Source organism: Aspergillus ruber (genome assembly GCF_000600275.1).
Source record: "Aspergillus ruber CBS 135680 unplaced genomic scaffold scaffold00029, whole genome shotgun sequence".
In the NCBI taxonomy this organism is placed as follows: domain Eukaryota; kingdom Fungi; phylum Ascomycota; class Eurotiomycetes; order Eurotiales; family Aspergillaceae; genus Aspergillus; species Aspergillus ruber.
The window spans coordinates 190,672-204,755 of record NW_024467325.1 but is presented as its reverse complement, the minus strand read 5'-3'; the positions used below and the strand labels follow the sequence as shown (position 1 = coordinate 204,755).

The window sequence follows — 14,084 nt, the reverse complement described above, 5'->3', positions numbered from 1 at the left end:
ATTGTTTCGGCAGTACATATCAATGACACCGGAAAAGCGTTAAACATATACTGAAGAGGGGAAGATATATCCTGCAAGGCTATCGCGATCTTTTACAGACTCCAACAGAAAAACTCGTATTCCAAATACGATTTATGCACGGTTCGGGCAGACCTGCCCTCAATTTATGCCCGATATGCGGGGCCTGCGGTGTGTTGCATGGGGGACAAAGAATGCATCTCAGGATACACGAGGACTGCGTGGGCCAAGACTTGTTGGCTGGCTTTCGCTGTTTCCGGTATGGCACGAAGGAATGGCGTTCCATGTCGTTGGTGCCCTCAGACAAAGGAATACGAGAGAGGCTGGTGGTGGGTTTTAACCTCGCCGTCGTGTCACTCGCCCGCTGTACTTTTTCTTCTTAACTTATTTTTCGCACCCTGGCGGTCACAGTGTTCAGAGGGTATTCATGATTTCTTCTGCAATGGTCAGGTCGCTAGTGTTATTGCTGGTCTTAGTGGCCCTCGTCGTGGCCCAGGACAGTCGATCTGGGTTTGGGACGGGGACGCTGTCAACAACGCAAACAACTGCAGTGTCTACAACAGATTCGACAAGAACAACACTATCAACTCAGACTTCAACAAAAACAACAACATCATCATCATCAACCGGAACTGGGACTCATACGGTTAAAGTTGGTCCCAGGGCAAGCCCGCATCAATATGATCCTCCCATTGTCAACGCCAGTGTCGGGGATTTAATCGTCTTCGAGTTCTATCCAAGAAACCATTCGGTTGTGCAGGCGAATTACCTGGAGCCGTGTATACCAGCGGCGAGGGACATTTTCTACTCTGGGCCTTTCAATGATTTTAACGAGGTTGACGGGTTTCTGGAAGGACCGGTAAGTAGTTGTTTGTATTTTGTGCTGCACGCTGTATCTAACGAATTGGATACAGGCACCAACATGGACATTAAGGGTCAATAATACGGAGGTAAGATTTCCTATCGAGCTTTTCAAGATGTAGTGCTGATGAGATCTATAGCCGACGTTCTTTTATTGTACCGCGATAGACTCATGCAACGTAAATGGGATGGTAGGGGCCATCAATCCGGTACTACATCCCCTGTAGCTTCTAATATCTACGTTATCTACGGTCTGCTAACAGCAAAAAGAACAAAAGCATGACCTGGGAAGAACAGAACAAAAAGGCATTGAAATCCGCCATTCAGCTCGCCCCCGGCGAATCAGTCCCAGCAGAAGGCGATGACGACTCGTCATCCGACTCTTCCAGCTCCTCATCAAAACTCAGCGGTGGCGCCATCGCCGGAATCGTGGTCGGCGCAGTGGCCTTCATTGCGGTCCTCGTGGCCCTCTTCTTCGTCCTCGGCCGCAACCGCGTCTACAAGAAATGGATGACCTCACAAGATGGCCGATCTGAACGCACCGCCCGCTGGGCCTTGTTTAACAGCGCATCTGGAACGGCACCTTCGGACGCACGCAAGAGCGAACATGAACCCGCGTTCCAGCCGATGACGGCCGACCACCAACCGGGAATGTTTGTTACAAGTCCGGAAATGACTCATGCTGCTACGGCGTCGCCTCCGTATCCATATTCTAGACATGGATCGCCGCCTCCGCAGCAGAGTATGCCCGTCGCTGGGCATTGGAGTTGGGATATGACGGCACATCAGCAACAACAGCAGTACCCGCCGCCTCCGCCGCCACCGCCGGTTGAGTTGGATTCTGATAGTCGAAAATGAGTTGATTATGAGTTATGATGATGTCTTGTTTGGCTTAGTTGGGAAATTGAAAAATGGATTTCTCTTGTTTGGATGCCTGCGTCTGCCACTAGAAAACAGTTAGGGCAGGGAGGAGGAAGGGCCGTCATCAGTTTAATAATATTCCCCACGCTGGCCTGTATAAAGTACATATTAATTTTTTTTTGTCAATAGCGTATAGATATTACCCTTTGAATACCACTGTTGGATGGAATGTCCCTTGAATTGTGAAATAAACAGGGATCTACCAATATTTGAACAGTGGAACAGATAGCCTGACTTGACTTCTTACCAGCGGAATGACCAAGACTCCAGCCCATAAAATGGAAGCATGGGGCTCTGCTACAAGCACAGCACTGACAACATCCTTGACTAAGAGAATTGTCTTAACAACCCTTTAGGTCTGTTCACAAACAACCACGTATTTACTGTCTCTGTAGAGCCTATTGGTGGGCTATCTAGCGGAATATTAACATGGAGAAGCAAAGGGAGAAGCTAAGCCTGCCAGCGCTGAGCTATCTAGTGTGTACGAAGGGGTTACTGCCCTATATTCAGACAGACCAAAGTAGTCAAACACCTTGCATCGTTGGTGAGTGCTCACGCTCTGACAATAATAGTGCCCTAATTTGCTATGGTGCGCAGCGTATTCCCCTAGTGACAATTCAATAAGGATTTCTCATAAGCCTCAAGCAGTTCCTCATTTTCTTTCCAGGCTTTGCCATGTACTCCGTTCCAAATGCCATTTATGCTGATCGAATCTCCTGGGACAGATCCAATGGGTTTATCCACAAGTTCCTGTGACAGTCTTCCAGGGTTATCATGCGACCTTTCTGGTCGAGCTCCATCTTCAGGCGTTCTCTGAGGCATTGACTGTCAGCATCTCAGCAATCATTGGCGTTGGTACGATAAATTGCTTCTCACGTTTCGGCTTTCGTCATGTCTTGGTATATGAAACTGATAAAACTTCGGTCTAGAATCGATTCTTACGTTCTATTTATCTGAACCTAATAGATTGGAAAGTGTTCGGAGAGTGAGAATACGTCTTGGATTTCTTCAATCATCACAATTACTACTCCACTGCATGTGAGCTGCTGAAATGGTTGGCTGTGACAGAGACCTAGCCACCACCCAAGAAATGTATTGACAATGTACTGAAATATGTATATGAAGTAAAATTAAAGTTATTTTTCAATTCCACACCAGCATCATGAAACCCGGTTAACCACAAGTAGCCTTTTGAATAGCATCATTTTCATCGACATGGACATTCAACCTAAACACACGATTTGTCAGGGAAAAATAGGCTCAAATATCTTGCTATAGGCAAATACATACCTTCCGGGCCGGAGATCCATAGTAGCAACGTCACCCGGGTGCAACACGCGAACCGTCTCCGAATTGGTTTGGCTGGCCTGGAGCCCAAAATTCAGTGTTTAGGAAGAGATAGGAAAGGGCAGAAGGGGTTAACGTACGATTTCCTGCGTGTATTTCTGTCCCTGATGTTGGTTGACTAGCTCGGCATCTCCGGAGCAAGTGGCCTCGTTGCCAAGAGCGGCATTGATGGCAGAAAGGCCCACGAGGAGGGAGAGGTACAGCTTCATGGTGAATGAGTATATTTTGTTTTGGTATCGATAGTGTTGCAAATTGAGAGCGTCGGAAACAGTGGACAAACAATGGCTTTATATTTCCCGGGGCAACTCGGGCAGTGCCATTCGCCACAGCAAATACGAAACCATAGCTAAGAATAGTGCAGAGCTAATTATGTTGCCCCTATACTCCGGCTGTAACCGACATTACCGAAGGATGAATGATCCACCGCTTTTTTGGAGGGCCGATTTCAAACCCAAGCTCGTCAAAATGTACGGAGCAACCCTGGGTGACGGTGGAAAGGCCACAAAACTTCGTGACCTTTGGTGTTCATTTTCGTGGCATTTCCGTCGCGGCGTTGCCGCTTTAAAGTGGCCTCTGGTCGATTTCTAAAACGGGCTAAGCGCAACTGTCCCTGTCAACAGCGTTCACATCCAGTGTTTACTATATTCTTGTATCACAGAGCACCCTCATCATGGGATTTTTTTCCAAACAAAAGCTATATAAACACTTGAATTCCGACTGTACGTTCAATCTTTGGGGAGGTGCAAAAGGAGTTCCTGTTTTCACTCAAAAAGGACATGAAATCAGTGAGTAGTGCCCCTAGATATCAAATAGTGACTGACCTTTTCTGCAGCTTGTGTGTCAAAATCTTACTGAGAAATATGGCCTTATCAAAAAGATTAAATTTCAGCCATCTGTCAATGATGACCTTTTATATCTGGTGCATCCCCTAGTGGCCATCTCTCTAATGAGTACTTTCTTACTCTGAGACAGAGACAGCAGCACAACACACTGATGAAGATCATGATGTCCATATCAGCTTGACCTGGAATATTGCTTGAAAGTTCAGAATACTTCAGATCTAAGAATGCCTTGAAATGGGTGATGTGGATATCTTCATGGTCAAAGTCCTAGACTATCCTAACTGCAAAGTACTTCTAATCAGTGCCATATTCTCGGAATAGTAGATACTAACGAAATGATATTCCTTTCTAAACTATTGTAGCCATCGACGAGAATACCGAGTCTGGAGAGAGAAAAGAAAAGGAAATATATCTAGAGGATGAATGGGTTTATATAACCACTGTACGGCAGAGTTCCACTCATGTCGGTGTCGTCTGTCATTATTAGTTTTATACGTAGTGCCGAGCCGTATGAGCGACGTCAAGCCGTATACACGACGTCGAGATGTTAAGCCGTCACAATCAAATCCAAGCATAGGCTTAATAAAGGGAAACGAAACAAGGGTTCTGCATGAGTTTCAATCAGATCTCGGTTTTCGAGTATGACAGCTAACATGATCAAGACTGATTTTCACATATACTGAGAGAAATGATAATCTTGGACTATGCGTGGTTCAGATCTTTTGGAGTACGCATTCCAAGATGAGATCTTTGCCAGTGACCAAATCAAGCAACCCCATGATATCTGGCTTTACATTGATTTACCGGAGTATCGCCTAAGTGTCCCAACACATGTTAAAGAATCTAAGGAAGATATTCCAATTTTCTGTTCTGCAGCACAAAATCATGAAGGCAACTGGGTGACTCATGCAACAAGGGCATTAATTTATGCCTAAGCAGCAGAGGATGAAAAGCACATCGGTAGGTCTGCAGGTTTAAAAGAGCTTGGTTCACTGTACAAGCACCGCAAAGGCACTGCAGCTAAGTTGGATCATAAGTCCTCGCTAACCTGCAGTACTGCCCAAGCTAATCTTTCTGCTAGCTAATACTACGGAACATAAAACAAAAACAACTAGAAAAGACAGCCCTCGACCAGATGTATGATGGCTTTTACAACAACATTGGCAATACCACTGAAGCAAATTTTCAAGGAAAGTGTAACTGTACGAGCATTGCGGCCTAAGGGATCAGGGCACACATTGATACCAAACCGTCGACAGTTCTGGATAAGGGCTCGCTATCGGCACACCATCGAGACGCTCAAGCACAGATAGATGTTATGCTCATAGATAGGGAATCAAGCGATTCGCCCATTACCCTACATAAGCCTTCCCTGCTTACAGGTATTCTACTTACAGACTAGTTTTACCCTACTGATGAAGGCCGCCGAGTATAGAACCGGGACCGCACCATTTCGAGGTTTAATCACTGACAAAGAACACTGCGAAATGAATAATGCGGAGAAACCTTGCATAGGATTGCCACTACCGACGTTTTTCCGTACATACTAGCCTACCTGCCAACTTGGGAAGTTTAGGTTTTAAAGTTAGCACATCGTGTTGTAATAGTTAAAGGATCTCATACCAAAATGATTTGATTGCCGAGAGCCAAAACCTGTGAGGGGGTTTGCATTCATTGGTATTCCTCCACACTGTGTTTTCCGAGGCCTCTGGTGGCCCTTGCGTTGAAGGCTCAGATCTGGGGATACATCAAATAAATAAGGGTTTCCGGGTAAACTTTGGTAATCCCTGGTGCCTCATTTCGAAGAATTTAGAACCAGACCTGCATGGCTAGATGCGATCATATTCGCGTCTCAAGCAAAGCCTTGGCAGAATTGCTTACAATATATAACCTCCGTATTTCTTGCCATTCAGATCAATAATCTCTTTGGACTCGGTACTGTGGATCTTGGGCCTACGATGATTTTTCCATGCTTCACGCTCCTTCCGGCAGCTACTATAGCTGCCAGTATGACTACATCATTGTCGGAGGAGGAACTAGTGGATTGGCCGTTGCCAACCGATTGTCAGAAAACCCAAAGACCTCAGTCCTTGTCATTGAAGCAGACCGTCTGTCTTTGATAATATCAACGTGGCTGATATCGACCGTCTTAAGTATACTTATGACAGCTCCATCGACTGGGCATATCAAACCACACCACAGGCACATGGTGGAAAAACCCAAGTTCTGCGCGCTGGCAAAGCGCTGGGAGGAGCGAGTATCATGAATGGTAAGTCGTACACCTAATTCAACTTGCATGAGGTATTGGATATTTAAAAATTGTTTCTAGGAGCGGCTTATGCACGAGCTGAAGTTGCACAAATCGATTCATGGCAAGAGATTGGTAATGACGGATGAACATGGCAAAATCTCTTCCCATACTATTTAAAAAGTGAAAACGCCAGCAACCCCAACCAAATGCAGATTGAAGCTGGTGTTTCAGTTGATCCTAAGTACCATGGCTCCAACGGACCGCTGTCTGTTGGTTTCTTTGATCAACACAAAAAATATCATGATCTGACAACAGTATTCAATCGCACTTTGAGGCCCACGGGTATCCCTTTGAACCCAGATTTGAATTCAGAACATATGCGAGGATTCACGATTCACCTGTCAACTGGATGTGGCAAATATTCGTAACGATGCTGCTCGTGCATATTACTGGCCGTACGCGGATCGGCCAAATTTACACGTGAAACTGAACATGTTTGTTAACCAGATAGTATGGGAGGATCGTAATAAGGGAGAGAAAGAAGGGAATCTTACTGCTACTGGGGTTGCAACAAACACAGAACGTGGAAAAGAACATGTCATCCATGCTCAGAAGGAAGTCATTCTGGCTGCTGGTACTCTGCGATCTCCTGCTATTTTGGAGCTTTCTGGTGTTGGGAACCCAAGGTGGAATCTATCCAAGCTGCTGTCATGGGAGTACTAACAACACTATAGTATTCTCCAAAGCATAACATCCCGGTGCAAATCAACCTCCCCAGTGTGGGAGAGAATCGAGAGAATCTACAGGATCAACTGAATACATCAACAGTTGTGTCCACGAATACACCTTTAACGGGAACCGGAACAGTGGCATTCGCTTCAGCATCCGACATCTTTGGGTCATTGGTAGAGTCGGTTGCCGCATTGACATGGTCACAGCTAGCCCAATATGCCAACGACACTGCTAATGAGAGCCACGGGGCCATGAAAACAGAGGACCTCCAAAGGCTGTTTGAAATCCAACATGATCAGATATTCAACAAAAATATTCCTGTTGCTGAATTTGTTTTTATCCTGGAGGGGGATCAGTCAATTCATACTGGATACTGGGGTCTTATCCCTTTTTCCCGGGGAAATTCTCATATTGCCTCTGCTGATCCTACAATACCGCCGGTTGTGAATCCTAACCATGGCATGCTGGAATCGGACGTTCAGATTCAGATTGCCATGTCCAAGTTTCTCCGCAGAATGTGTAAGATGGGCGAGTTCAGCGACCTCATTGCCAAGGAATCATTACCAGGGTTGTCAGTTGTTCCTGATAATGCATCTGATGAAACTTGGGCAAAGTGGATAGGAGAGCAGTGTAAGTCTATCTCTCCCCCTTTTCTTGCCCATACTGCATTCTCATACAATGGTGAACATAGATACCCCAAACTACCATGTCATCGGAACCGCGTCCATGCTCCCCCGTTCCATGGGAGGACCAGCTGAAGGTGTACGGGACTACAAATGTACGAGTAGTTGATGCTATTCAGCCGTTGCAGCTTTGTGGTCATCCGATGGCAAACCTCTATGCTATTGCGGAGTGGGTGTCAGATATTATCAGATGCAACTGATCAAGGCGGTAATGATGGATACCTTAATCTCCAGACATTCAAGTTCCAACCATGAGAGGGCATCAACAACCTAAGCGCCAAGTTTGCTTGTTCGTCTCAGAAGAAATTTCTTTCGCCCATCATTTCCGTCAGTAACAGGGAAAGGCACGAATATGAAAGATTAATGGGAATAGATCGGTAGCCTTATTGGTAATCAATTTATTGATCACGATGGTAGATAACCTTATCATAACACAAAACAATTTTTTCTTCCATGATAGGGAAATTGTAAACTCTGAGAGGGCTGCCAATCTCAGGTTCACATGTTCCGGTCCGCAAGAAACGGTTCACCCAAGGTGTTTGGGAAGGCGGGATCCGGGGAGTTCTTGAGGACTGTATGTTTTCAGTGTTTTCTGCTGATATCGGAGCATACGGGGTCGGTATGTATTTCTCATTTGATACGCCCGTTAAATGATATATGAGAACTACGAGAATAACTTGAAACTACAGGGTATCGATATTGACGCCTCCTCCCACAATCAAGCGAAGTCTTAAAAGTACAAAAAGAAAAGGCAGGTTGCTTCAGGGGCTGAATAGCATAGCGGTTGTCTATCATCCCAATCAAACCAACGCAGCCCTCCCAATTCTTCGTCATCTTCATCTCCAGCATGTTCCTCCGTCGAGCCTGTACCAGTACAGCAACTCGCTGGAGATCCATATCCTAAAAACCGACGCACAAGCATACACAGAGAAAGGGTAGAGAAAAAGGAAAGGTCTTTAGACAACGAAATTCCACGGACATCTCGCTCAACATAACAACATTGGTTTTTGAAAACATATCACAAGAATATTAGAATATCGATCGTCGAAAAAAATCCATGTGTCAATGACATTAATAGGAAACGGGAAATAAAACACAAGAGATGGCCGAGTGGAATCTCGATGCACGTAAGTGAAAAAAAGGAAAAGAGGAAAAAGGGGTAAAACGACACGAGAAGACAAAGGAAATTCATCAGAAATAGCACCTTCACGCGTCGCCTTTGTCGCCGGATGGCGTCGATGTCGGTGCAGGAGACTCTGACGATGGGACACCTCCCTTGTTGAAGCCTCCACGTCCACGTCCACCCCGGCCACCGCGGTCACCTCCACGACCACGTCCACGTCCGAATCCTCCACGGCCTCTTCCTCCTTCGCTATCACTGGCACCTCCACTCTGGTAGCCCCGTTGGGAGTTTGTACCTCTGTTGCTTCCTTGCCATTGACCGGCACCACCACGGTGGCTACGGTCCTCGAAGAACTTGATGTTGGGCTTGCGGGGTTGCCCAGACGGGGTAGGTTTCTTGTGCTCCGTGGGTTGACGATCCAGCGCAGCCTTGGCCTCTTCGACATTCGTGAAAGTCACGACGTGGTTGTTATACTTGCCCCATTTCTCAATCTTTAATATCTTCGCCTTGTCCTCTTCGGAGAAGAGATCACGGACCGCCTGCTCATTTTCCACGTTTGATACAAAAAGACCGTTGCTCAGCTTCTTCTCACCCTTGGCAACTGGCGATTCAGATGGCTTTTCTGGCTGTGCGGTACCGTTAGCTTCGCCAGTGGCAGGTTTCTCCGATGGTGCAGTGGCGGGTGCAGCAGGGGGCTGGGGAGTTGCCGGCTTAGGGATAACAGGGACAGGTTGACCCTTGACTGGACCCTGCTGCTGTAGCTGTTGCGACGGTTGCTGAGGCAGGGGCTGCGCCGCAGGAACCTGTGGTTGGGCAGGTCCACCAGGACGAGGAACTTGTCCAAACTGAGGAGGACCGCCAGGTCCACGGGCAACGTTGGCGGGAGCTGCGCCAGCGGGAAGCTGAGCAGCAGGAACGGGTTTGCCGGTACGGTGTGCAAAGTTGAATCCCTGAGCACGCATCTCCGTGGCAATACGTCCACTTTCGATCTCGAGGACCAAGAAGCCAAACGCTGCGTCAGCAAGGTTGAAGTTCCACATGTTCTTAAAAGCGCTCTCGTCAACTTGACCTGCTGCCGCACCTGCAGCGCTAGGACCACCGAACGGGTTGCCACCGTTGGCGATCGTAGGCATTCTCTGCACCACGTCGAGAGCGTTATCCAGGAGTGTCTTCTGGGCTTCGTTGGAGGAAATGGCGGTCTCGACTTCGCCGCGAACAGTCTCCCACACGTCGTTGAAGGAAGCCTTCGAAGCGGCCAGCTTCCCACGGTAGTGGTCGAGGGAGGGGTTGACGGAGAACTCGTTATAGGACGAACCGTAACGGAAGTGCAGGCCGGCGGAGACGGAAAAGTCAGCCTTGAGGGTGACGGACAGCTGGTTCAACATTCCTTCACGGGCCGGCGAGGCATGTGTAACGAAGATTCGCGTTTCTGACGGGTCGTATACACGATTGGCCGTGTCTATCAGTTCGCCCATCTGGAGCAAAGTTGTCCACATGGTACCTTGACCACCAGCAATCGTAGTCTTCCCCTCGCCGTTGTCGAACAGCTTGTGCATCACCACGGCACCACCCAGACCCAGCAACCGCAGCTTCACACCGCCGATATCCAACAATCTCGAGTTGGCCTCATCAATAATGTGCAGCTTGTCCACCTTGTACTCCCCCGAGCGGAACTTCTCCAGCACGCGCACATCCTCACATGCACCCCACACAGTGTAAACAGGAACATCGAGGGTGAGCCGCTTGTCGAGCAGCATCGAAAGCTCGGAGAGCGGGAGCTGTTCTTGCGAAAATCGTTGCTTAATGGACTGCTGGTGGGGGGCCTGGGCGATCGACCGCTTGACATTCTCTGGCAACAGAGGCGAGTACTGCGCCACGTGTTTCAGGGTCCTGTAGTTAAGCCGCGGCGTTAGACAATCCTCCGACGGAACTTGGAGGTCGATCGATCGATCCACTTACTTGTCTGCAATCCGATCCAGCGAAGTGTCATCGTAGAAACCAAAGTCACCGGTATGAATGATATGATCTGCGCGGGCCTGCTTGGCCAGTTCATTCAAAGACCTCAGATTTCCTGATCGAAGAAGAAAAAACCAAATCAGCAACAGCCCGATTGTGTCATTACCCCCCCAACGCAAAAACAAACAATAAAAAACGAAAAAGACCATCAACCCGCCAGCTGCAACCTACCTCTGACATCCGCAATACACAATATCCTCACGGGACCATTCTGGATAACCCTGCCGTTGTTGGGAAGAAGAGGGGCAGCCCCGGGGGCAGGATTAGGAGTAGGCACGGCGGCACCGTTAGGGAGAGGATAGCCTTGAGGACCGAAAGCGTGCGGAGGACGGGGCTAGATTAGGCAAATCCCTCGAAAAAGACGGAGGGATAAATGGTCAGCCTGTGATCTTTTTCATTTCTCAGTTGCGCGTAGACGCGTGCCTCCAGGGGACAGTGACGGTGGTGAGGACAACATACAGAAGCCATGAGTAGGAAGTAATTAAGCGGTTCAAGAAGAAGGTCTAGTGGGAGACGAGGATGAAGAAGAGGGAAAGAAGAGAAAAGAGAGGGAAAAGAAGGAAAGAGAGATGGACAGCAAAAACAGCAAAAGGCGGTTTGGTTGATGAGATCTGAAGAGTCTCGCCGGCGACGTCGACGTTGCTGTCACGGCTTAGTCATCGCCACAGGGGCAGTTTACCACCAATTATTTTCTAGAAAAATACATAAATACAGCAGGAGGAAATGACTTCCTTTATTCAGTTGTCATTCAAGAAGTGGCGGTATTGATATTCACTGACTCCAGGTATTGCCCAGGGTATATAAAATGCTATATACAGTGACTGCCTAGGGATTGAAAAAAAAAAAAAACAATGCTGAGTCGTTGGAGGAGACATTCACAGTTCCTCTCCTTTGACCTCAAAGAAATACTGGTCATTATGCTCCTCCCTTTCAGCGCTCAACATGGCCTGCTGCAAAGACTTCGGGCCCTGCAATGCCATCAACGCAAAGTGTCCACCGACTGTCGGACGAGCTCGACATAGAACTGGAACACCAGGCGTATTCCCCAGGGCAGAGGTGGCAATATATCGATCTGAAAAAGGCCAGTTGTGCTGACCATTTGTCATAAATGCCCACAAATCATCGATGAACTCATCGCGCGTACTCCTGTCAAATGTACCCGCCAGCCACATGTTCCAGTCTGATTTGGCCCAATCCTGCCGGTTGTCCAGGGGTACGCCGTATTCGGAGCGGACAGACTTGAAGAACGTGTTTGACATCTCGTATGCAGCTTTAGGGAAGGTTCCAAGATTGAACAGCACGTCAGGATAGATGTTATATGGGGTCTTCCATGAGTGAGGTTGCTCCGGGTATTGCAGTACGAAATGAGTTTTCTCGCCATCTGTCCCAAGGCCCTGGTTGAAGAACAATGCAGCGCGCTCATCGCCAATGATGGAATACTCCTTGAGCCCTGTCAATTCCCCAAAAGCCTTCAGACCGACTGCGGCTTTAATGGCAAGGTTGGTCTCGTTTGCAAGAGGCCCGGCTGCATCGTTTGAAGACAGCTGCTCCGCGATGTTGACGCTGTTATCGACGAGATAGTCCGCATACGGCCGGATCACATCCTGATATCGACTGGTCCAGTCCGTGTCGCCTGTCGCTTGCACATAAGCCAGAGCAAGAACCATCAGGTTGCCACACTCTTCGATGGGCATTGGTTCCGCTTTTTGGTCATCGTGGCCTGTCGCATTCGGATAATGCGCACCCATGTCATGGATGGTATACGGCCAACGCCAGCGGCCAGCAGCAAGATACCGCATCATCGGCTCGAGCAACAATCGGATATAGTCCGGGTCCAGAACGTAGTAGATGGGGAAAGCGGGCATGATAATATCCACCGTGTTCAGGTTTCCATTGCTAGAGAGCTCCTTGATGAAAGCCAGCACATCATTAGGATCCTTCGTATCATCCGGGATGGTGACATCGATCGCTCCATATGCCTGACGAGTGGACAAAGAGACAATATCTGCATATTTCTGACCACCCGCCTTCCTAGCCTGCGCAGTTATTGCCGAATCTAGAATTCGAGATTCTGCCAATGCACTCGAATAGTCGTCCAAGAAATACGATACAGCCTGAGAAGTCTGCGGGTACTTAGCTCGGTAGTATCCTGTATAAGCCTTACCCAAATAGCTGATTGCTTGTTCTCGCACGTAACCGACTGCGAAGTTAACCGACTGCTGCCCTGTAACCTTCCCCAGATCATGAGCCAAAGCTACGATGCCCTCACGAAACCATGGACCGTCGTTTCCAGCTAGCTTTCCATTTTTCACAAACTGGGAACGCAACTCTCCCCGTTTACCTGAGCCCGCGGAAAGTGTCGATGAGGAAGTCGGGCGCGAGGTCAGAATCGCTTGTCCCCAAGTAGCCATGTCACTATCCTCTGCATACAAGGAAGCATTCCCCAGGGATAAAGCGTATATGGCCGTTGATCCTGATTGTTCGAAGCTTCGTACCGTATCGCTTTGTTTTCCAGTCCATCTACCATCGATACTCGAGTAGATCTGGATATCATTCGAGAAAGCCTCCGACACTGACACGGTCAAATAACCTATGATTATCCGTTAGTGTTTGGATTAGATAAAGGGACCAATCTCGCATACTAAACGGAAGCGACTGCCGTAAATAATCCGACGGCGACACGGGCGAGAAAAAGTCCAACATAAAAACTACCTTCCCAGCAGAGAGTGTAAACATCGAATGAGTCGCCGTATACTCTGCGCTCCGCACAACCGCCGGGCGAATGTTCGTATTCCCCGGGTTCTTCACACTCATCAAGCTGTACGTCTGGTCATCGACACGGGCCATTACGGACCAAGTGAGGCTCTGGCCGGCCCAGAACTGCGGCTCTGCGTATGGTAGCGTTTGGACTTGATCGCTGGGCATCCATGTTGAGAGATATGGATTCCGGACAGCGAGGGGATATGAGGGAGGCTGGGCTGGTTGATGGGTGACTAGACGGCGCTGTTCACCACCAGAGAAGAGCGAGAGGGCCATTGTGAACAGGGAGCCCAGGCCCAGGGCGTCTGGTAATTTTAGCTGCATTTTTGGCCATGCAGATACTCTTGTATAGATAAAATTGAGTATACTGCAGTTAGAAATGAAGATAAATAACGGACTGGCAGTTTTGATGAAACGATGCTGTGGAGAAACGGTAAACGGTCGATCGGCCATGGCGTCATAGGCAGAGAATCAGACGGCATGGTCTACGGACGCGTGTCTCTTAGACAAGCCTTTGGTTGATCGATGTT

The 14,084-nt window shown here is 48.2% G+C and overlaps 4 protein-coding genes across 4 annotated transcripts; 2 read left to right on the top strand and 2 right to left on the bottom strand.

Moving 5' to 3' along the window:
* Positions 1–460: 460 nt before the first annotated feature.
* EURHEDRAFT_463587 (uncharacterized protein) lies at positions 461–1,737 on the top strand (the record flags this gene model as incomplete). Its single annotated transcript, XM_040784892.1, has 4 exons — positions 461–877; positions 933–968; positions 1,020–1,088; positions 1,150–1,737. 4 exons carry the CDS (start codon positions 461–463, stop codon positions 1,735–1,737), a joined length of 1,110 nt encoding a protein of 369 aa, XP_040635791.1.
* A 1,024-nt stretch (positions 1,738–2,761) lies between these two features.
* Positions 2,762–3,548, bottom strand: aeiA. The gene is made up of 3 exons (XM_040779761.1): positions 3,228–3,548; positions 3,091–3,167; positions 2,762–3,028 (listed from the first exon to the last, which is right to left on the bottom strand). The coding sequence occupies exons 1-3, from the start codon at positions 3,354–3,356 to the stop codon at positions 2,974–2,976; spliced, it is 261 nt and encodes an 86-aa protein (XP_040635790.1). The 5' UTR covers positions 3,357–3,548; the 3' UTR covers positions 2,762–2,973.
* Positions 3,549–5,958: 2,410 nt separating this feature from the next.
* Positions 5,959–7,855, top strand: EURHEDRAFT_517921 (GMC family oxidoreductase; the record flags this gene model as incomplete). Its single annotated transcript, XM_040786614.1, has 7 exons — positions 5,959–6,053; positions 6,095–6,265; positions 6,422–6,554; positions 6,625–6,912; positions 6,975–7,602; positions 7,664–7,680; positions 7,721–7,855. The coding sequence occupies 7 exons, from the start codon at positions 5,959–5,961 to the stop codon at positions 7,853–7,855; spliced, it is 1,467 nt and encodes a 488-aa protein (XP_040635789.1).
* A 1,006-nt stretch (positions 7,856–8,861) lies between these two features.
* Positions 8,862–13,878, bottom strand: EURHEDRAFT_517919 (DUF1793-domain-containing protein; the record flags this gene model as incomplete). The annotated part of the gene is made up of 5 exons (XM_040786613.1): positions 8,862–10,668; positions 10,738–10,849; positions 10,966–11,128; positions 11,691–13,384; positions 13,437–13,878. 5 exons carry the CDS (start codon positions 13,876–13,878, stop codon positions 8,862–8,864), a joined length of 4,218 nt encoding a protein of 1,405 aa, XP_040635788.1.
* Between the last annotated feature and the right edge of the window lie 206 nt (positions 13,879–14,084).